We start from the raw sequence: 24,226 nt of genomic DNA, 5'->3' as shown, positions 1-24,226 counted from the left end.
GATGGAAGTAAAGCAGTCACACAATCAATGAAGCAATCATGGTGAATTCCAGGCTTTCTGTCTCTGTGTGCCCTTTGTTGATCATTTACTACGTGTTTACTGAGCCTTTTCTTACAGAACTCCCCGAGCACACTGGGTTGGAGACATTTCTCCCTCCTGCTGTTCACTGCTCATCACATTAACAGCAGTAGGATGTTAATTAAAGACATTGATAGAGATGTATCATATGAAAAGCTCCTACTAGCAAGCACTTCAAGGTGCTTGGAGGAGAGCTAGCTCTGTGAAAGGCTGAGGTTAACTTTTCCAGAAATGGCACATCATCTGGGGAACTGGCCTCCTGGGAACTACAGTGGGGACACTGGGGACAATTAATGCTGTCAGTGCCTCAGTTCCTGCTTGGTGTCATTAGTTCCCTAAATCTCAAACTTGCACATCCAAACTGAATACAAAAAAATCTTAAATCAGAAAATTTCTGCAAAACTTGGCTTTACCTTCTCTGTAGCTCAGGTGCAACCTCTTGGCTTTTGATACAGGTAAAATGGTGGAAGCTGCTGTTCAGTACTTCCAGTTATCAAGCAGTAAGCACACAGAGGACATGCTGGTGGGAGAAAAGCCATGAAGTTTTTGCAGTTTTTGCTTGGAAAGGAGAGCACTTGTTCAATCAACTGATCTATGAACCATAATCACTATGTAATAAGACTTTCTGAATTAATTTGATACACCACAAACGACTATAATTATCACTTTAAGCTGAGGCTATGGAAATTGAAAAATCAGTGTCCAAGACAAGATAATTATCCCATATCATGTGCAATTGTATCAAATTAACTCATGACAGGGCTGATGTACAAAGAACAAGATTTTTTCTTTCCCCTATTAAATCTTCGTTCACGGTCCCACATTTTCTTCTCTGCACTATTTTCTCTGAGATAATTGGCTGTAGTGTGGCTTCAAAGAGTGAGCAGTGGGAGCCAGAGCTGTTTATTCTTTGAAACCTCACTATGCCCAAATAGCAAAGCTGCTTGTCCCCTTTGAAGCCTTCCTGCTGTCAATTAGCCCAGGGAAAGTGGAGGAGGGGGAGAAGAAGTGGGCAGAGAAACAGAAAGAAAAATTGAGGCTTTAAATACACAAAACCAATCATATCTCATGTATGAAGTTGTGTGTCTGGTGTAAATACAACATAAAACTTTTCCTCTCTTTTTATTTTCAGTTCAGCTCAAAAATACTGAACTTAAATTTTGGAAATAGAATTGGGGTATTCTAATAGGGAGAGCAGAGTTACAGTTATATTTTGGAAAACACTGGCTTAAAGAGGAAGGGCTCCAAACTCAGTTTAGTCATAGCAGTCATCCAAGTTATAATTTCTGTGTTATTATTTGTTGTTATCATTTTTATACAAGTTGTAATATCTAACAATTTAGCAGTATTGCATCATATGACCTCTCAGGAAACCTGGGGTTGATTATTGTCCCAGTTCTTTGTTCATGGAGCCAGCTGAGAGACAGAAGGAAGATTTCCCAAACTTTAGAGACATGCCAAGGAGGAGCTTTCTCACATCATCTCTTCCAGCCCATACTGGAATATGTTCAATTCCTGCCCTGTGTCTAGTAAGGTGGAAACAGCAGTGTTTTAGGACAGATGCTGAGAAAGATAAGAATGTCTAGAGTGGTTGGTGTTAGAGTAGGTGTGAGTTTCCTTCCTCTGAAAGATATCATACATGGTGAAGAGCTCCTGTCAGGGCCCTAGCCACTGTTTCTGGTTATTCTTGGCCATACAAAAAGGTCCCAGCCGAGGAAGTGATGGGAGCAAGGGAACAATTTTGTGGATAAGAGAGTATTTCTTGTGGCTAACAGGTGGTCACAAAGAAAAAGTATATGTTTTCCTATTTTTCTGCTTGAAATGGTATGCATTTAAGCATGCATTTTTTGGTAATGAATAACAGTTCTGCATTTGAATACAAAGAGAGAAGCATTTACAGAAAAAGTCCTAGAATACAGTGTTAGAACACAGTAGGACCAAAAATCCTTTACTACAATTACTATGGCTGCAAACAGCTTTACTTTTAAGGCATATCATTTTACCTCAGAGGTTTTGAACCTTCTGTCACACAGCAGAGCATCAAGATGAGGAGGTTGTGCCTACTACTGCTCCCTACTGATGCTGAGTTTTTCTGAAGGGAATAGGCAGTCTCTCCTGCCTAATTCTCCATGAGGGATCTGGGAAGGCATTTTTGTATAATTGTTTTTCTACCCAGCAGGCCTTTTTGATGGTGTTCCACAGGGTTTTGATTTAGTTTGCCTTCTTGTTTGATGGACTCTGGTGTTTTGAGGATAGTGGTGGCACCCAGAAGTATCTGTCATCCTTGTATCATCCTGCTGGTGTTGCCAAATGCTTTTACGTATTTGATCAATAATTGAGATATGAATGAGAGCTGATGATGATGCAGAACTATTGTGCAGGACTGCTTTCATCTTCCTTTCTGGCCTTCTTCCATTTAGCCTTGATGCTCACTCTTTCATGTGAACACAGATTTCATCATTGTCACCTCAGTGGTAATTAATGCAATGCAAGTTGCAGTGATGTCTACTTCAGGCTGCAGAAATCGAAACTGGTCCTGCACACTAAGGGTAGGTCTAACCAGCCACGCAAGTTCTGCACTAAGCTGCCTGCTCACTTCCACACAGAAAATAAAGTACTGGATTGAGCAGAGCATCCACATTGCTCATGCACTTATAGAGCAATAGAGAGATGAAAATGCAGAGTCCACCAACAAGTGCAACACCCATGTGACCATGTGATGGAACATCTATTTGTAGACTACTGAAAGAGAAACCAATTTATGTTGAAGAAACCTTAGCTGAATTTCCATTTCTTCAGTGTTTGTCTGCTAGCAAATATTTTAACTCTTGTGTCAAATATATCAATCTTACTGAGATCTGGCTGGCAGCTGAAGTACATAACATTTTAATTAAGATTGTTGTTATATTTTATGAAGCGGAATGTCCAGGAGGATGCAGAAATGGAGGGGTTTGCAACGAAAGACATGTCTGTGAATGCCCTGATGGATTTTATGGGCCTCATTGTGAGAAAGGTAATTTAATAAAAAAATCTCAACTGTCTTCTTTGCCACAATCTCAGAAAAACTGCACTGTAGACTCTCCTGAAATTAAGAATGGCCTATTCTGAAGATTTCATATATTTTGAGTTCAAATACGTAAGAGAATTGTTATTATCATCCATGGTCTAGTGGAAATACTAATTGCTTCGTATGAAAAATAATTTCTGTTTCACAAATTACTTTTAACAAAAACTGATGCAATAGTTAAGTGATCCCTAATCACAGGGAATCCATCTGACACGAAGCTGGATTCTTCTGCTGATGAGGACTAGCTGTGAAACAAAGAACAGCACTTTAGTTGCTCTGCATTTGTTTATTTGCAGATAAGGTCAGATTTGTAAGCAGGCTGAAAACAAAAAGGGGAAGATGAAGGGAAGGTTCTCTTTCTCTTCCATGAGTGGATAATAGCCCAAACCAACATTTCCAGGAGTGATGAACCAAGAAATTGGTGTGACTTGGCAAGGAAACTAGATCTTCCTATCCCTCCCTTCCTTTTCCCAGTGGCAGTCCCTCCCCAGGGCGACTGGAGACGCCCATCCCCATGAGCATCCAACGCCAATACAATCATTCACTCCCAGATACTCTGGCTACATCAAAAATATTAAATACAAAGGATCGAGGACTGTTCTCTGGCCTGGAGAGCAACAGGCACAGCTTACATTCATATGTTTAATAAACTCTTACCTTCCAACAAACCCATTACAAACTCACTCCTAGGAGGAGCCTGTGGTCACTACTCATCCCAGGACCAAGGCCAGGAGGATTTGCTGGTCAGCTGGAACAAAGCCAAGCCACCAACAGTTTCACAATATGATTGCACAAGGCCATTTGGCCCCGTGCCTGAGTGCTGTTTAACTCACCAGCATGGACCCAACCTCACTGCATGTACCAATTGTGGGCAACCACAAAGTGAAGCATTGCCCCCTAACATGCCTCCCTGAAGAGCCTTTTGGGGTGGCCACAAGGCAGAGAGGTCTTGGAAGAGCACAGGGGCTCCAGAGGAGATTCACTGGGAGCATGCAGGACAGTTTGGCTGTGCAGCAGTCTTACCTAGCCAAAATTAGGTAGCCACGCTTATACTCAGGTCTGCAGGAGTAGGGAAGGTTCATTGTAAAGCCTGCCTGGAAACCCCACTGAGTTACTGACCCCTCTGAGATAGTCCTGCCTGCACAGCTGTGGAACCAGAATACAGTTGTAGAGAGCACTTGTCTGGGGGGATTTTAAATATCTAGAGTGTGTAGGTCTATGTGGGTACTTTGCTCTTCCCTGTCTGGTATTAAACTATACAAGAGGCAATTTCTGCTTACATATGGAGTCAATGAACTTCAATTAGCCTACAATTTTTAGTAGCACTATACAGAAATTGTCAGATACAAACCAAAGATATAATAGATTTAACCCCTTACCAGAGGCACTTTGTTTTGACTTAGAACAATAAGCAGAAGGAAAAGTAGCTTAAGGAGTCAATGAGCATGTATTTAAATACCAGGAAGGTATTGACATTTGGACATTGCCACCAGCAATGCTTTTTCTGCTCTCCCCACTCCTCAGCACTGTGTGTTCCTCGCTGCATGAACGGCGGGCTCTGCATCACACCCGGCCTCTGCATCTGCCCCCCGGGCTTCTACGGCATCAACTGCGACAAAGGTAAACGCCCACCGGAGCCCCGGCTCTGCGCGCAGCAGCCGCTCTTTACTCACCTGTGCCAGGTTCCCTCGAGGAGGGCATTTTGGAATGTCAGGCAAGCAATAAGTAAATAAGTTTTAAAAATATTGTGGTTCTTAAAATAGATGCTGTAGCACAGGCTGGCAGCTGCTGGAAGAATGTAGGAAATTGCAAGTATCCATACACCCCAGCTCTGTGAAGGGTAGTTGGGATACTAATTTCAGTTGATCCACTGAAAACAGATCTTACCACAAAAATCACTTCTATTTCTGGGGTGAGAAAAAAAATTACAAGAAAAAAAATCTCTATTTGAGTTCTAGTTTCCTGTAATAAAATTAATTTTACTAATTATTTAGTACTTTAATGTGCTTCATCTGGACACATGTAAAAAATACGCAAGCTATTCATTTTTTGTTGCTGCATTGGGATTCATGAAGGGTAAAAACCAGCAATCAGTTGTTCAGAACAGTAATTTGGAGCAGACTAAGCTACCATGTAGAAAGAACCAAGTACTTTCCTGCAGAAATGTAACTGATCTGCTCATGGCAAAATGTCATACTCCATTTGTCATTGCAGGTCTATCATTGCAGGTCTATATGAGGTAAGACTGAATGCAAAAGGTCCTAGAGGCCTTTTCAGCGAAATAGTGGGAACCTTCCTATTTCTTTACACAAACTGTTGGTGTCAAAGCCCTCACAACTTCTATCTAGTCTTTGAACAGACTTTCACCACATTTAGAAAATGCTTCAAATGTGTGCTTTAATTAAATGCTCCTGATGTCTTGAAGGATTAACGTGAATCCCAGCAGTTTGGTGAAAAGTCACATCTAACACAATGTAAGTTATTTGGCAGCTGAAAGTCAGAGCATTTGCATCTATGTCACCACACAGAAAAACTTACAGAGGTTTCTTTTCAGTCAAAGGATTACTTAAGAACTGTAGTGAAGTATCCTCTTGTAGAAGTAGCTTCCAGTCCTAGGCTGTGCTCCTTTTATCAGACGCTGGCAGTTTCAATAGCAATAGTGCCTTAATCCTTCAATGAGCTTAATGTGTGAGGGTTGATAAAGATGTAGCACAGACTGTCCTCAGAGAGCTCACTGCTGTATTGTTCACTTGTCTCATTCTATATTGCCTTGTGTGTGTGTCCATGTAAAGCATTATGTAGGAATAACTGCATTTCAGTCTTACTTTGTAAACCAGATGAAAAGAGGTTAATCCTGCTTTTACAACCTACTCAATGTTTATTTATGATGAACAGCAGAGAACATTAAGTCCAAGTTAGTTCTAGTTCATATTAATTAATTAGTTAATTCTTTTTATTTGTTTCAGCAAACTGTACAACAACCTGTTTCAATGGAGGGACATGTTTCTATCTGGGAAAATGCATTTGTCCTTCAGGCTATGAGGGAGACCAATGTGAAATTAGTGAGTAGCATCCCTGTGTGCTTGCTTTCATTTACAGCTTCTTCTACTGTCAATGCCTGAATGGTAACATGTGAGCTGCCTAAGCTGGGCGCAGAGCAAGGGTCCCACACAGCAGTTTGGGACCCTCTGAGTCAGATGCCACATGCCTCCAAATGAGTTTCCTACTCAGAAGTTTGATTCATTGCTGGACCATCTCATCCCCTGCCCTGTTCTGTTTTCACTAGTAACCAGGCTTGGTAACAATCCTCAAGCCATAAGTATGCAAGCAATGCCCTGTGGCAGACATGTGCTGCCGTGCCAAACCTGTGGGGTGCATCTATTTTAAAGCATTATGGCAAATCACACCTGGGCACAGCAGATTAAGTTTGAGCTGTCACCTCTGAAAGGGCTACTATAATTTGGGAATGAAAAGATTTGGGGCAAAAGGAGAACTAAACTGTAAGAGCTGAGAGCTTTCATGTAAAATGTAAAGTTACATTCGCAAGGTAACTTGAGGATGTACAACCAGACCTCATTCTTCCTGGACTTGCAACTTCTAACAGGACACTGTGCAGGAAAGCTTTCCCTGCTGTAAATAATCCCACCATTCTTCCCCATCATCTTCACAGGAGCATGGAGAGCAGTATTTCACCTAGGATATGTAAATGCTGATTTTTTAATATACATCAGTAGAAACAAGCTCTCCTCACAATTAGGAAATTTTTATCACTTTGGAAACAGATGGAAATAAACTCTTAACTTGCTATCAGCCAATACACAACAACAAGTGAATTACTATGCAAAGAAAGTACACAGGTACAGTAAGACCTACATTTTGCTCAGTCTTTATGTGTAGATTAACAGTAGGTGTATGTAAATGTTGCACCATGTCTCTATGCATTACAAGGCATTTTGCAACTCCTTTTTACAGCATTAAAAATTCAGAGAAAAAGGAGCAACAAAGCTTTATTGTTTTTAAGTAAATTAAGATTGCCCACTGATATAAATTCAGATCATATACCACAAGAACAACAGTGTGGGTTTTCACTGGATTTACCTTTCCTTACATAAAGTTCAAATTTGACTATTTGGCAGAACCCCATTTCTTTCTTCAGTCCCCAAAATGTCAACATTGTTGACATTTTTTGGATGAAAATTAAAGTTTGATTCAGAGAGAAGCATGTATTTTATGTTTGCTGGTGGTTTTTTTTAAGGAGAATTCTTAGAACTCTTATTGCAGCACGTATAATTAAGGGCAGTCCATTTAATTGATCTGTCTGAGGAACTGAAGCTTGTATTTGTCTATTGCTGCTTAGGATAAGTGCAACTGTTTTGATTTCCTGGAAAGGTTTACCTGTGAAACTCAAATTAAATTAATTAAAATACAGGCAGTAAACTAGCTTCTGTACAAAAGAAAAAAGAGCAAATTCAGATCGTGATAAACTGGGACAATGCCAATGAGAGCAAGGAAAGCAATGCACTTACTCTGGCTCTTGTAAAGCCAGGACTGCAATTGTTGGACTGTGATTGACAGCTGTCATCACCCCTGGGCACTGCACCAGCACAGCAGTGGAAGATTGCAAGAAATCTAGACAAGGCTTAGAAACACCAGAGCAGAAACACAACTCAGTCCATTTTCTTAGATCCAGGGCCAGCTACATTTAATCATGGGATTCTTAAAATAATGAGGGGGAAAAACCTTTCAACAGGCAGAAAGCCATCTTCTGAAAATTGCAAGGTTTTGTTGTTTTGTTGGGGTTTTTTTAGAATTGGGTATAGGTTTTCAGTGCTTGTGTAATAATTGAATCCCTCTGTAAGACTCCTGGGAAGTGTACTGAACTCAGTCTACAAAACTAACAAGCATTCAAAGTCTTCCAGGTTTTTTCCTAATTAGTGTTTCACTTTGAATCCAGAGTTTTATTTTGGTTTGGATTCCTCTCCTACTTGTCACCAGCTGGTTTTGTTGTTTTTTCCATTTCTTAGTCTATAACAGAGAGAGTTACTACTCTTTCCTTTATTCTGTGACAATCTTAGTCCAAAGTTAATTGAGCTGCGCTGAGCCAAATGCTTGCCTGTTGCAACTTGGTGGAAGTTGGTGTCACATCTCTTGACCCATATCCTTCAGATTTGCTTAAAGAACTAGGAAAGTTCATTGATTTCTTTAGCATTGCTCTTTCTAATTGTTAATTACTTGGGATGCAAATGTTTGTAAATTAGAATGCCTAAAGTTTCCCTCCCCAAAGGCTCCTGCAGAGGAATTGTGCTTTTATAGAAACTCTCCTCAGCACAGTTTGTTCCATCAGCTGCTTATGAAACTTCTTTCAGGTTTATTAAAATAATTATGTAGAATAGGAATAAGTGTTTCCTTTATATTGACAATACACATATATATCACAAAGGTCTGCAGGGGTTGAGGGCTAAGCAGGTGCTGCCTGTGATGTTGAGCTCCCAAGAGGACAGTCTGTGATCATGAAATGAGGTTTTCAGCACAGCAAGCTAGTGTTGATGCTTAAATTATGATTTGCAGATCTCAGTTAATACCTTTCTTAAAACAAAAAAAAAAAAAAAGAAAATTAGGGGAAGTAAAAGGGAAAAGGAAAAGAATTAGTTTGCTGCCCCAGGTTCCAGTTTTTATTTGCTCACAGATACAGGTAAATATTAGTGTTAAATCTAGGAAGGGTGCCTTTGTTTTCTCTTTTCTGAATGAAGAAGGAAGTCTAGTGGCATTAGAAAAGATAAAAAATGGTTTTGGACCACAATGAGAAAATCTGCATTGGTACATATGGGCACCAAGGTGGCAGAAAAGTGAGGATGCAGTTCCTGGTGGCTCAAGAGTGCCCAGAAAGTGACAGTGAACCTCCCTCATCCTGGGAGTGACTGAGCTCATGGTCACTGTTCTTCCCTTAGACAGAAGATTTAATCAGTTCATAAATGCAGACAAATTCTAACAAGGCTGTCTGATGGTGGGACATTGGACGTTAAGTTTGAGGAAGGTCCCTGGTGTGTCATGCCCAGCATGAAAGAAAGAAATTGAGTGTGGTTCTCCACCAGGGGGGCCTCCTCAGTCCCAGGCAATCAGGGCCAAACAAGACTTCCTACAGCAACAACACCCGACCCAGCCTATGCCTTTGGCAAAGGCTGTTTGTGAAGGAAAGTAATTTCCAGACCAAGAGCCTGGAAAAATGTCTGCCAGTTCCGATTACTGTTAGCAAAGTTGCTCTGTTCTTTGCACACAGGAAAGAAGGCCATGTATTTTTAATGTGCTCTTCGTTTCTGAGCTGCCATGTGGAACATCCCTCACTGCACCATCCACAGCACCAGTGTTTCCAGACTGTGCTACAAGCTGAAGGGCCCAACCAATCTATTTACTGTCTGCAAGTAGCAGCCATACCTGTCATTTCCTGAGTATCCTACTGTTCTCAGATGGCACTAGATTTTTTTCTGCTGGGGTCCCTCGGGTTTGGATCCCACTCTTTGGAACTGCATGGTCTGGGCAGGGCTGCCTCCCCTGTAAAGGGTGAGGAGAGCAGGAGCCAGTACTGACCAAGGTCACACAGGCTTTGGCCATGCCAAATTATTGTCATATTCTCAAAGGAGAAGAACACTTATAAGTTGGAAACACAGACTTGCAGCAGAGTCTTTCTTGATGGATCCATAGTGCACACTCTAACATTTGTTGAGTTTTCAGGTACAGGCAAGCTTGTCTGACACTTGTCTCCAGTAGGCACAGGGGACTAAGACCATTGTTTCCGTGCTTTCAATTTCTAGGTAAATGCCATCAACCCTGTCGAAATGGAGGCAAATGTACTGGTAAGAACAAATGCAAGTGCTCCAAAGGCTACCAGGGAGACCTGTGTTCAAAGCGTGAGTACCAAAGCCACTCCCTCAGTCCCTGTGGGAACATCGAGCTCACTGTGCAGTATCTTTTTTTACATAATGTCAGTGCTAATTGTTTGTTGTCAAAGTAATTCAAGTTATTTTACTTTCTGGATGTACATCATAAACCAGAAGGATTTTTTTACAGAAGTGTCCTCACAGTCTCTTCTGTACTCTTGAGTTCTATAAAACAGCAGTGTGTCAGCTCAGCAATAGCAGTTTAGTACTAGAGAAATGCTTAATAAAATGTCAATGCTTTGCCATGTTAAAATACAATGAGAACACTCCTGAGTGGAGTGCTGGGGACTACTCTCCTTCTCTGGCTGGTTTCGATGGATGCTCAGCTCTGCTGTACAATGTGATTATCTTGCCAGGGGCTGAGCCAGACCTTGCAGGTAAAGAGATGGGTGTGGACGGTTTCAGGGCTCTGACTGTACTCAGTGCAAAGGCATAGATTTACTTTGAGAGCCACAGCCTGTGCCAGGACCAGCTCATCATGTGAAACAGCAGGGAGAGCAAATGCGTGACTGTCTCTGGAAGAAATGTCATGAGAACAAGTGTGTGTGTTCACTTTCTGCAGCTGTCTGCGAACCCAGCTGTGGCCTGTACGGCACCTGTGTGGAGCCCAACAAATGCCAGTGCAAGGAAGGCTGGCACGGGAGACACTGCAATAAAAGTAAGTGAGAAACAAACCCTGAGAGTTGTATCTGAGGTGTTACACACCCAGTGCTATACAGAAATGACTGCCTCAAGAGCCTTTCCAGCATCATTAATGATACCACACTCCTTTTTCTCTAACCTTTAATCCAAGCAATAAAACAAAGGCTTTCAATACTCCATAATTTTACCTACTTAAAAAAAAATTCATAATAATTTGAAAGTGTTTTATCATGACCATTTTTGTATTAGAAATTCCAGAATCTGGTATCAATCAGAGGAGGACTTGCATGTCTTCCCACCATAGCATGGAAAGGATCTAATTTTTTCAATACTCCTCAGTAATATCAGCTAGCTTTGAAATCCTGGGTAGGTATTTTTAAAAATAAAACTCTGTCGGGTTTTAACACTGCTTGAAACTTAGAAAAAATGTAATGTCCTTTGGAAATTTTGGAGAAATCTTGAAGAATTATGCAAGATCTGTTCTTAGCAACTTCACATTTTAATTCTGCTCTTCCCCATGTTCCACAGCATACAAAATACATTGCCGCAAAGCAAAGTTAAAGTTCTTGAAATAAATTTCTGTTGTGCTTTTTGGTCCATTTACCCTCTATTGTAACTGATCATTTCACTGGGCTTAAAATGGTACTGTATAATTATTTGAAATACAACAGGATATATCCAGTAAGAACTTCAGATTTAATTTTATGTTTCATGTGCAACAATACTGTAACAGCAGATCTTCAATATGTGATCTTTATATACTCCCAAAAGATACTAATGTATATCACTGTTGGCTACCAATTCACGTGTTGTGTTTTATGTGTCAATAATAAAAAATTTGCAGCTACAAAACCAATCAGCCATAAGGAATGTGAACCTTACGTTGCAGCATCAACTGAATGTTCACTTTTAATAAAACCTGTTGATGCATATGATTTTTGTCACATCCAAATGTATAGAATAAATACAGTATTTTCATTGAAAACTGTATTATCCAACTAAGATGGATTTTGCTGTGAAAATTAGGTTTGCTGTGAAAATTGGGAGTCTGCTTTTCTGTTCTTACCTAGTGAATTTGTGTTTAAGTATTCATACTACTCTCTGAAGGAGAAATACCATTAATACAAGTTATGGTTAGAAAAAAGATATAAAGAAATGAACCACTACGAACTACAGTTTGTAACTTGGTATGAACTTTTTCTTCCTGTCATACTCTTCCTATGAAGAACTCAGATAGCAAATGAAAACAAATACATACTTTAGGTGACCATCACCAAAGAGGTAATTACCTGTACAACAAAACCAAAGCTCACACCTGCCTTGTGATAAGAAGTCAATAGTCTCACATTATTGTAAACTCCAAGGTTTTCCTTCATTACTTGGAGTTTGGATACAGTCCTGCTGTGTTTAGTACTGCAAAACTCTCTGTATTCAGCAAAGAACCTGTGAAAGGGACATTTGGCAAAATTCACCCCCATTTTAAGTGTCCATTAATGTGCATGCACTGCAGTTCCCTCTTTTCAACTGAAACCAAACATCACCGGGTCTTGAGAGGAGACTTATAGTTAACTTGAGAGATTTGCTTCATATTCCATCAAATGAATGGCTCTTTGGTAAAGCTGTTTTCTTAAAAAAAGAAGTGGCTAAAAAATTGAACAGAGGACTCAGTTTTTCAAAGTAATTTCCATGAGCTTTAAGTAATGAGATGAGTTAATGAACCTATAAAGAATTACAACATAATACTTTGAATTCCATTTTTATTGTTCACTTTCATTTTCCACAACAAAGCAGCTCTACTAAGCCTGTTTCAGATGGCTTTTTTTTCCCCCCAGGTGTTTATGGTCACTGATGTTCTTTTTCTTTGCACTCAGCTATAAACCAAAGCCCAGCTCAGGTAGCTGGTGCAAATTCTCCCCAGGGGGTTGCTTACACCCCACTCTAGAGCTGGCAGATCATCATGACTGTAACCCATCTGGCATGGGGGTTACAGATGTAAACCCCAGGCTGAGTGACAGCCTGGCTGTGCCGGGCTCCCTGGGCTCCCTGGGCTCCCTGGCCAAGCCAAGCATCCGTCTGTCCAACAGGACTCCGTTCATCCTGAGGGGTAACAGACATGTGAGCACTTTTGTAAGGCAAAGCAAAATCCTTTGTTCAAATGGGTAAGACAGTTTCCACTTGAAATATTAGCTATGGATCACGAGCCCACTTCTGTGGATTCTTTTTTCTTGAACTGGATAATTTTCCAGGGTACGGAGCCAGCGGTCTGAGCGCCCTGAGGCCAGCAGGCAGCAAGCACAGGCAGCACACGCCTTCGCCAAAAAGGGCCGAGGAGAAGCATGTCCCACCCGAATCCAATTATATCTGGTGAGCTCCAACATCTGAAATGGTTCATGTTACACAAAGTTCACAGCCTTCATTAACTTCTCATGGATTGAATGTTAAAATGCTGTTCATTACAGTTAAGATTACTGGCTGGAATTTTATTAGCTTCATTATAAACCACTGAGCTGACACTTACTATTCCTTTTAAGTTTTATAAATAATTCTGTAGCATGATTATATAGGCTTCTTCTCTCAGTGCTTTGGATGGTGTTTTGTGCTACACTTCAGTTACAGCTAAACTTCCCTTTTACTGGTTATATAGCAAATATTATCCAAAAATTAAATAACAATATTCAAGGAGAAAATCCTGTAGATGCTAACCCTGAATTATTTCAATGAGTACAGATGCAATTTGCCTAAGACAAAAGAAAGGTGCATTTTGCAAATTTTTACAAATTGTGTATTTAGACTTTTCCATAAGAAAAACAAATACATAAATAAAAAAGTTGCCTAATTTAAAAACTGAATAACTCAATTCAATGTTATTTTTGGCTTTACAGTTTTGTGTATTAAAAAGAAACTGCAGTGGTACCATTTAACCAGCATAATATATTGTAAACAAAGTAGAGCTATAATGTAAGAAGTTTCTGCATCAGCTTGAAGCAATATAATATATTGTAAACAGAACAGCTCTTATGTAATAAACTTTTTATACTGATTGTTATGTATAAAATAAAGACGCTGCTTTAGTTTTTTGAGTATTCCTCTGTGTGGCCTCCTGCGGTCTCATCAGTGCCGGGTTGGGATGATGGCTTTTCTAGGACACCCTCATAAAACAGTGGCACTGTTGGGGTGGTCTCCCTCTGTCTTCTTTTAGCCCCACAGCTCTTCAAAATACTTCAGAAGAACAACTTCTTGTGCCTTGGCCAAGGAGGGGAAAACATGGAAGGCTGTGTGTTTCACTCCCTGTACTTGTCCTCCTTGTACCACGTCCCCCTGTCACCAGCACCACCAGCCAGCCATGTTGGTGTGCCCAGTTTGTGGTGCCTTAGGTGCAAAGAATATATTCTTCTTACAGCTTCTGCCCCAGCAGGTGATAGTCCAGCCCTGGCCATGTTCCCTGCTCAAGGGTGATGGTCCTGTGTTGTGTTGGGATCACGCTGTAGAAGGCTTTGGGTGCTGCTTTTTGCAACAGTCAATGGCCATGTGATTTGTAATTTCATGTGGCTTGGAAGCAGAAAACATGCTTTCTGTCTGCACTGAAGAACAGTAAATATCCAATGAATTATTACTGACCCTTGCTATAGTGTATTTCTGGCAATCTTATTATTTGGGAGAAAAACAAAAAAAATGAATAAATAAAGTTGGAAGCATTGGAGTTGGGCTTTTCCCTCCACTGAGGCCAGAAAGAGGAGATGTGGGCAGGAAAGGTGCTCAGCCTCTCCCCACAGTCAGTGCTGTCCCAAAAGCACCCTATTCAGATTAAAAAAAGATGGAAAAGAGGCAGCCTGAGGCAGAGGAGAAAACATTTTGGTGTTGAAAACCTGGGGGGGGAGCTGTTCATGAAGGAAACATTTTTTGATATTTTTCTTAAAAGTGTTGAAAGGAGAAGATTAATCTTAGGTTGAGATTAAATGTGTAGCTGCTCCATACATCCAGGGATGCCTCGGGAGCTGTGTACAAACATGAATGTCATATTTGTATGCTTTTTGTTCTTTCTGTAGCAAAGATTAAGTGGTTTATCACACAATACAGTAAAAAGCATAGAAAATTCTTACTTAAAATTCCTCAGATATTTTGGCTGAACTTTTTCTGCTCCTGTCAATTTCTTAGAAAGTGCTTCCTTAAAAATAGCAAGTGTATTCTTTTATAGAGAGTAAATTTTTTGCTACCTGCCCTAAAGACACTTAATGCTGCTGTTTTGTTTTCAGAGTTGCACCACTGATTTTTGGAAATATCATTATCTTGAGAAGAATATAATCAGAAAGGTAACAAAAGGAAAAAACAGTCCTCAAAGTGCACATGTACCACAACTGTTTCTTAAATAACATCAAAATCTCCATATCTTTGCAGTCAGAGCACAAAGTTTCCTGTGTGAGAGGCAGTGCTTGATGTCAGAGTTTTAAGTTAAACTGAGAATGCTAAAAAAAGACATGAATTTTCCAGAAAAAGTCCAGCTGGGAGTTGGAAGCAATTTTGCCATTTGAAAATAAACTACAGAATTTATCACATTCTGTCACTGGACAGGACAAACATATGAGAAAAAAAGATCTGCCAGAGATGAAAATAATTTAAAAATAGCAAAAAAATTTTTGAAATACCAATCCACTACAATAGGTCAGACAGAAACTGCCTTTTCAATGATATTTGGAAAGTTTGCAGTTAGCCAGAGGAAGATGCCAAACACTGCACTTGTGAGCAGCAGCTGTAAGGTGATGAAAATGAATAAAACAACATAAAATGTTAAAGTCACTATAACTCTACAAAAGAAACCTCAGTTCTAGCAACTGACAAAATTATAGTTTTACAAAGGACTTCTAATAGCACTTGTTAATTTGGGTATCTAATGTTGGCATCCTGCTATGTCCAGGTGTGCACAACATTTCAAAGGACAAACACACAAGGCACACAAAGAAAGCAGAAGCAGACATCCTAAGGGCAAACTGCCTTTTTTGTACTGCTGACATTACTGAACTGATGCACATGCTTTTGGGGGTTGGTTTGGGTTTGGTTTTTTTTGGAATTTGCATTTCAGGTTGGCTCTGTCTGTGCCATTGGATTTCGAACATGTCTCTATCTGTGCCTCTTCACACCTTCACCTGACTGCTGGGGAGCTGGACAGAATTGTGGCCTTTTCTTGTTCATGCTGTGCTTGACCTGGCAGCCTGTGCTGGTTCCACCTGCAGGGCAGGGGTACCAGGGGGCAGCAGGGCCCAGCACACCGGGTGCTGCTCACGGGGTCCTTCTGCCAGGAGGCAGCACTGCCTGCTGGGACCCAGCACACTTTCTCCATGTGGTGGGACCGAATGGTCCAGTTGTTCTCCTTCAGCTTCAGCTGCATTTCAAGGAATATTTAGGAAAAAAAGTTATAAAGAAAAAAATTCAGAATTGTTCCAGATGACTCGCTGCCTGTAAGATTCAAACTCCAAAAGCCAGACTTAAAGCATTGGCCAGACTTTCTGGTATTAATTCAAAAATGTCAGCTTTGTTTCTGCTGGACAGATTTGTTACCTTTCCTTTCCTCTCACTCCTCTACATCACCTGTTCTACTGGGATTGCCTACTGTGGAAAAAATTCCTACTTGCAGATGCTGACGGGAGATCTGGCAGCAGCAGAGAGGGAGCTGCCTGAAACAGCCTGGAGTTGTTCCAGGCTTCCCCCAGTGCCTGCACAGCCCACAGCATGGCACTGGGCAGGGGGAATGGGTGAGTGGGTGTTGAGGTATCACTCAGAGACATGGCTTCATGGCAGCTTCAGGCCTTGCAGTCATTTCAGCTCTAGCCTAGAGGAACTGCATCAGTCAAGAGTGCTCTCATCCATTACAGGGATTAAGTCCTACTAAATCCCACAAATCTTGCAGTGTGAATATGACTTTGTGTTCAGTGAGGTGATGAGGTGCTATGATTAGCCAGGGCATAGCCAAACCTTAAAACCCCAACTAAAACAGTGACAGCCTCTCCAGCTCTAAAATGCCCCAGCAAGATTTGCTCACATGATGCTTTAAACAAAAAAGCAACTAGTTAAAAAAAGTCTCAAGTGAAATGTGTCCCAGTTGCTGTTTATTTTTTCTTGCATCTCTCTGCAGGATGGCTGCTGAGCCACAGAGCAGTCCCTGAGTGGCTCCCAGCACCCCCCTTCTGCTGGAGCACGGCTGGCTGCACACCCCTGGGTGCTGGCTGGGGGCAGCAGCCCTGTCCAGCCATGTGAGCTCGCCCATACCCAGCAACAGTGCAAAGCTGAACTGAGCACAGAACAAACGGGTTAGGAGAACAGCAAGATTTGGAAAAACATGCGTGCAGATCTGAGAAGATGTATTTCTTATCTTTGTGGCTTTTGGAAGTTCAGTTTCAATGAACCCTCACAATTTTAAGTTTAAAAAAGCCCCACTATATATATATTTTTACTTAGAACACCATATTCTATTATCCATATTAGTCACAGAGATTGCATTTTAATCCCTTTCCACACAGCCCATCAGAAGACAGAGCAGTCTCGTTGCAGGAATCTTTCCACGGAAATATGAATTTTTCAGAAGATTTAACACACATACCCTGTCTGGCCAAACCACAGCTCAAAAGTAGTTCAGATGCTTATGAGGGACATCCCCACAAGAACAAGAACTTTCTAACACTTTGTTTCCTGGCATATGCTTGGGGGATTTTGCAGCTGAGGAGCTGGCACTGGGGCACTGCGCAGGGTTTACAGAGCTAACTGGCTCTGGCTGCTCTGAGTGTTTGTCTTTACAACCCATATATATATGTGTATATATATATATATATACATGCACACACACATATATATATATCCTAATCAGTGTGCTGCTCTTGTACTGATCCTTCCTGCCCAGACATCCTAGTGAGCCTCAATTCTAGGCAAGGACCAGTGGGATTCCCCAAATTCTCCAGCAGGCAGTATTTGGAAAGGATGGCCCACAGTGTTTATACCTTGTACATCAAGTTTCTTTGCTATTTATCATCTCCAGCTTGCAGGAGCCTTGCCCAAATGGAGCCTGCCATGACCCTGGGCTAGAATTTTCCCCAGTTCTCCTACTACAAATTGCCAGACTTTGTTGGAAAAAATTGGCTACTATGGGAGCTGCTTGTGTGCTGGACTCTGGCTTTCTTCAAATTAGGGTAATCCAGCTGAAAGTCTGAGCATTTAATTAAGGTCATGGTTGTTCTCAGCATGCACAATTCCACCCTTCAGTGGCCACTGTGAGTATCACCTCTCCCTTGGTCTATCTGGAGAGGGACTGCCAAATGTATACATCTCCCAGATGGTGTCACTGGTAAAAAAGTTAAATGAATGTTCAGCACAATCCACTCAGTGCTTTTTAAACCACTCTTTTTGTGTAAAGGCATAAAGATTTCTCTTCTTTTACAGCTGCAGCAACAATAAAGGAATTGACTGTACTGTTTCACTGTATTTATCCTTTGTAAGACTGACTCAGCAGTGATAGTTCCACCTCCAAGGCTTATTCCTAAAAGGAATCAACTGGACTTGAAAGGCAGGTGAAATGTTAACCTAGTCTGACAGTTATGGGGTCCTGAGTGGTTTAGATGTCACAACTTCCAGCAATCCACTTAAAAACTAGATGTAAGGGATTTCTAGGGAGAGGTGAGTTTGGAGTTTCTATTCCTTGTGATCAGTGAGAGCAGGAACTCCCCCAACACTAGAGGACCCCTCTAGCTGTTGTTTGAAAAAGGACAGCAACAGCAGGTGAAGTGTGCATAGTGCCCCCCTGGAGGTGCATCTTCATTGCCACCAGGGAGCTGAAAGAGGGATCACTGAGGGTTTTGGTAGCTGTTCCTGAACATCTTTACGATAAATGATTTAGTAATGTAGAACCACATAGTGGTTTGGGTTGGAAAGGACCTTAAATGTCATCTAGTTCCAGTTCCCCCCCTTTCACTAGACCAGGCTGCTCAGAGCCCCATCCAGCCTGACCTGGAGCACTTCCAGGGATGGGGCATCTACAAGTCCTCTGGGCAACCTGTTCCAGTGTCTCACCACCCACACAGTCAATAATTTCTACCTTATGTCCACTCTAAACCTACCCTCTTTAATTTAAAAAATCATTGCCCCTGTCACTACAGGACTTGTTAAAAAGTATTTCTGTCTTTCTTATAAGCCCCCTTTATGTGTGGAAAGGCTGCAATAAGGTCTTCTTGGAGTCTTCTCCAAGCTGAATAACCCCAGCTTTCCCCGCCTCTAATCAAATATTTTATTTCGGTTTTTCTGCTCTACTATGCTTCCTTTTTTTGGTTTGTCTTAAAACACACTAACATCAAATAACAAATGAACAAACAAATAATTAAATATACCCCAAGTATCTGAGATCCCCAAGAATTGAATTTGTTTAGGATACATCACTTCTAGTCTTTTTAGAGCAACAATTTGATATTGCAGTAACAACACGTTTAACTCTGCACTTGTCCCTGGAAGTGCTACAATGTCTTTGAGCACCTTGTGGACCATCCACAAGGAAGAGGATCTGCAACAATGAGGCCAGCAGAATGCCTTGGATGTGATATTTCCTTGGGTTTTTAGAGGACAATAAGAAAATAGCTTGATGATTAGTATTTGACTGAAATAAGTTTTGGTCACTTGGATGAGTCTATTCTGCTTGAGACACAGCAGTCTTCTCTGAAGCAAATGAGTGGCATGAACACTTAGGTAAAAAAAGTGAGTTGTCAAGTGCAGAAAGTACCCAAAAAGTGCCATGAGGTTATTTAGGTATTTAAGTTCCTGTCCATTTTTAAAGTTTATTATTCAACATATCATCATGCAACAGCTCTGACTGCACTGCAATCCTCTATTGTCCACAGCAAAGGTTGTTCTGGAAGAGTTTAAGATAAAATAAAAGATCTGCTGAATACATCTTGATCAAAAGAGGAATGCAGAATCCTGTGTTTCTTTCTAACTCTGTTTCCTCTCCTAGCAAAACACATTCCTTTTGTATGTGTTCCCTTCTGCATTCCAGAAAATACAGAGGGAATAATTACAAGGAAAAAGTGGCTAATTGGGAGCTATGCTTTTTCTATCATTCCCAGCACAACAATTAAGGTCACAAAAAGTCAAGACAGTAAATGTCCCTTTGAAATTGGTGGGGGTGTGGGGGGAGACTTAAAAACCTGGCAAGCAATTATCAGTAATTATAACTTCATTATTACTGCCACCTTCCTATCTGTTGTGTAACACTGCACTTAGGTTTCCTCATCTTATAAACAGCCAGTGATACAACACTGCTGTTTCATATCTGTGAAGTCACTAGAGACAAATGATATTGCTGTGAAACTGGAGTGCAACTATAAAGTTGCTGCCCCACTGCTTTGGATCTGAAAGCACAGCTACATGCCACTAATGTAGCCTGGCTCTTTTACAGGATGTATTTGGAGCCCAGAAGTAACTTCTGCTAAATGTGTGGAGGTTTATTTGACTTTCAGCATGTTCTGGGCCAGTGGTGTTAGCCAAGCCCTGGAGACTGTCCCAGACTCAGAGCCATCTCAAGCAGTTTGATCCTGCCTGCTTTTACCAGTTTAGCAGAGCTCTCCCAGCTGAGTTACCCATCAAAGTACAGAGGGGAGCAATAATCAGAAGCTGACAGTGGCTCTCTTCAGCAGTACTGAATCATAACTCACAGGAAAGGGCAGGAGAGGAAGGGATGCTGATGTAATTTTCTGTAACAAAATTAAAGATCTTTTATTAAAGGTGTGTAGGACTAGTTCCAAGAAAAAAAGTTTGCTTCATACTGCTTCTGCAGTATCCATATTTCAAGAGATCACAAAAAATTTATGAGAATTCAGAAGAAAGTTGCAAAAGCTATTCAGAATCATAGAAGAGTGTGTGACGCAGTGAGAAACTTCAAACATGTTTCAGGAGGAGAGGTTGGGCTGCTGAAAACACTCCCTGCTGCTAGAAGAGAAGTTTTTTTCTTCATCCATGCACTATCCTCAGCAGAAAAAACAAGCAGTTTTCTGCTGAATAAGCAAGCTTGACCAGCTCTCTGGTAGATCAGCAGAAGGGATGAGATCTTCAAAGGGTATCCCAGCCATTTCAGCTACTTGCAAAATCAACTCCTTGTCACAAAAATGTCTCCTGGGCCTGAAAAAAATTCATTCTAGAGAATTTTCAGACTGGGCACACCACTGCTATTAACAGTGGATTAAGTAAGTGTAAGGTTTTACCTGGGACTGCAGCAGATTCTTCATCATCTGGTCTTAAAAGCAGGACCTTCTAAGAGATACATTAGTAGCTAAAAAATAAGTTACAGTCTTCCTATAGAAATCACAAGACAAGGTTTTGGTTCCTTCCACCCTGTGATCACCTTAGATTTGGTCTAATATCTTGGTCTGGTCTTAAACATATAAAGAGGTGAATAACCCCAAAGCTTATGCAGGTATTTAATTTCTGAGCGCATCTACAATTTCACTCCAGAGGTGGAGGAAGCTGAGTAATAACTGAAGTCACAGCAAGATGCTGTTCATACACTAATATTTGGTCATATGCCATGACTCCAGCTTGTCAAGGACAAGGCAAGGAACTCAAACTCTAAAATGTATAATTAGAGAAGAGTAGTGGCTTTTTTATTTCCTTCCTTGCTCCTGAAGTGTATTTTTCACTGTCCCATGGCAACTGTTTCTCCTCAGCTTGTTGCTACATGAGATTTAGAAATTAAAAAGCTATTGTGAAGGAGTTTTGAGAAACACTTCAAAAATTCACACCATTTAAAGAACAGGAACAGAAAAGAGCTCATGAGGGCACAGAACTATAGCATACTTTGATTCAAGCCTTCATAAAGGCAACTACTCATGAAAGCCCAACAGCAGAATGAATGTCTCAGTGTATTTCAAATGATGTGTTTTCACAGATACAGTCACAGCTGTGATGCCTTCACTTTTCTGAGTACCAAATGTGGGTCATAGGGACAAATGTGATTGCTCCTGTCTATCTTGGCACTTTGGGTTTTGTAGTCCTGGCCCAAGTCCACCTTGGACAAGTGTTGCCTTTATTTGCTGGCAGATCATTCAAGGGATCATTTTGTGCGAGTGACAGCTGAAAGGCATTAAGCAGTACAGTAAATCATTTAACTGGAGCCTAGAATGTGTGAACACTGAACCACAAGCTCTGATGGAAGAAAATTTATTTTGTGTTTTGAACAGTCTTAATATTAGTGGCCCAGTTTAACCACACGTAACGAGCATAATCCGTTCAGTTTTCAGCAAGGTCTTCAACCAGATATTGTATACCCCTGGGGTGGTTTCCTCTAATTATTTGAGGTTTCTTACTTGGAAATTGTATTGTTAAAATGAACTTTTTCATTTGTACAACCATCAGAGAGAAAGCCTTGGTTTGAGGGAATATCGGTGTGCTGCAGCCAGCCTAGGTCTTGGAAAAAGGTGATGTATTAAATATTAAGCCCTGAATGTTTCGGGGTGTGTCCTGCCTGGCTTCGTCTGGCCTCGCTGCTGGACCAAAGGCGGCAGCTGTGGCGTTTTTCACCCCAGAGATGCCTTTGGCTGGCTAGGTGCTGCAGCTGGGCGCTCAGAACAAGTCTAGGCAAAATAGGAACTCAGTTTACCTTTGGTGGAAAAGGTTCAGACGGTGAAGAGAAAAGGAGCGGGTTCTGCCGTGTAGCTTAGATCCAGAGTTTATTGTAGCATGGTAGATTTCTGAATCTGGCACAGCTCTCAGACAGACGACAGAGACCGACCCACGGCAGAGACACAGCAGAGACCCCGACCGCCTGGTCTCGTGTCCTATTTAAGCCCCGGGGACAGGGGGAGGGGAGGGACAGGTGAGGGCCAACCAGGTGTGAGCAGGGGAAGGGTCAGGGGATGTGGACGCTAGGACAGACCAATGAGCCCAGACCTGGGGGGGCATCTGCCAATCACAAGACGCCTTGCTGGAAGGTGCCAGGCAGGAGGGCACAGGGGGAGGGGGAAAGGTTGGCATCCTTGAGGGGGATGGGATAGGTGAGACAGGAAATGGCGACACACTGCAACAGTGATGGATTGAGGCTGGAGCATGCAGCCATCTGTTTGCCCCCCAAGCTGCACTCCCCAGGACGTCCTGCTGCAGGGGGAGATGCTGCACTCACAAATGACCTGTGCTGTACCGAGGTATCACTTTCTGTCCAGGAAAGGTGGTCATGATCACCAGGCTGCTTTTCCTCCAGCCTTTCCTGCTCCAGTCGTCCATCCATTCCTTGGCTGCAGCTTCTGAACAGGCAGACCCCATTCACAGCCACCAGGCTACCAAACCACTGGGCTTAGCAACATTGGGAACCAACTCCCAACAACAAAACCCACAGGACACATACAACCCCAAGACACTGCTTGAGGAAAGGGTCTCATGGACACAAACATGACAACGTGACCCTGTTCTCTGAGTCTTGGCTGCCACCTTCTCCTTCTCCACCTTCTCACAGATGGGCTCATTAGTGCAGCGCAGCGAGCAGGGACCGTGGTGCCACAGAAACGCTCATTGCAGCAGAGCCAGGGCACACGTGTCGCTGTCATTCCTCCCAGTAGCTGCCCTCCAGCGAGCAGGTAGCCTGTGCCATTGAGCTCCCAATGCTCACTGCACCCTGCCACCAACCCCTAGGAAAGATGCTCCAAGAGTGCTGCAAGGAGAAGGAGAGCTGAAGGTTTGTGTGTGTGTGTGTATCTTTGGTACTACAAGGCACTGCCAAGCTGCCCCACTGCCACTCTGGGCTCCCACGATGGTGGAGTTTCAGCCTTTTCAACTTCCAGCAGTTTGGATGCCTCCTGTGTTTGAAGCTGTTGGAACCACATCAAACAACCCCGAGCAAAGAATGCCGTTAAAGGATTTATTCAGCCTGGATATGAGTGCTGCTGATGGGAGAAAAGGGAACAACAAAGATTTCTCAGCCACCATTGTGATCTACCCATTTAAAAATACATTAGAAAAAAAAAAAAGGAAGATTCCATTAACAAATCAACACCATTTGGCTGAGCATTTTACTGCAGACCCTGAGCTAGCTCCAAATTGCTTGGCTTACATAAATACCCCTACCACCAATGGACCTTCACAGAAGGAAAAGGTTCATAATTGAGTAGTAATTGGCAATCATGAGAGACATTTTTCAAAAGCAGAGTGTCAGATTTTTGAATTAAAAACCCTGTAACTAGAACTATAAATCCCAAAACAATAAGTAGATTAAAACAGTACTGTAATTAACAATGTAAGAGTAATGCGTCTGTGTAGAAAAGATAACAGATTCTAACTTTTTCTGCTCAGGGAACCTGATTTTTGGTAACAATCATTTTCCTTAGTTCCTCATCTTCTTTCCATATTTTATTCCAGATACAGGGAAGAACACCAGTTCAATATATTTTCACTTTACTTTATGTTTAGTGCATTCAAAGGAGAGCAGAAGTCCAGTCCACAAGCACTATTTATATTTGCACTAACCAATCCACCCATTTTAAGAATTAGT

General features: G+C 41.7%; 1 protein-coding gene across 1 annotated transcript in view; it reads left to right on the top strand.

Moving 5' to 3' along the window:
• WIF1 (WNT inhibitory factor 1) overlaps positions 1-13,805 on the top strand; it is a 37,739-nt gene extending 23,934 nt beyond the window's left edge. Inside the window, exons 5-10 of the mRNA XM_036401632.2 lie at positions 2,996-3,091; positions 4,670-4,765; positions 6,112-6,207; positions 9,955-10,050; positions 10,643-10,738; positions 12,969-13,805. Of these exons, the coding sequence (XP_036257525.1) occupies positions 2,996-3,091; positions 4,670-4,765; positions 6,112-6,207; positions 9,955-10,050; positions 10,643-10,738; positions 12,969-13,090 (602 nt within the window). The 3' untranslated portion in view covers positions 13,091-13,805. The remainder of the gene's footprint in view (positions 1-2,995; positions 3,092-4,669; positions 4,766-6,111; positions 6,208-9,954; positions 10,051-10,642; positions 10,739-12,968) is intronic.
• Positions 13,806-24,226: the final 10,421 nt, after the last annotated feature.

This window comes from Molothrus ater, chromosome 5 (genome assembly GCF_012460135.2).
Source record: "Molothrus ater isolate BHLD 08-10-18 breed brown headed cowbird chromosome 5, BPBGC_Mater_1.1, whole genome shotgun sequence".
Lineage (NCBI taxonomy): Eukaryota > Metazoa > Chordata > Aves > Passeriformes > Icteridae > Molothrus > Molothrus ater.
Note: the sequence above shows the minus strand (reverse complement) of the source record. Positions and strands in the feature narration are given on the sequence as shown.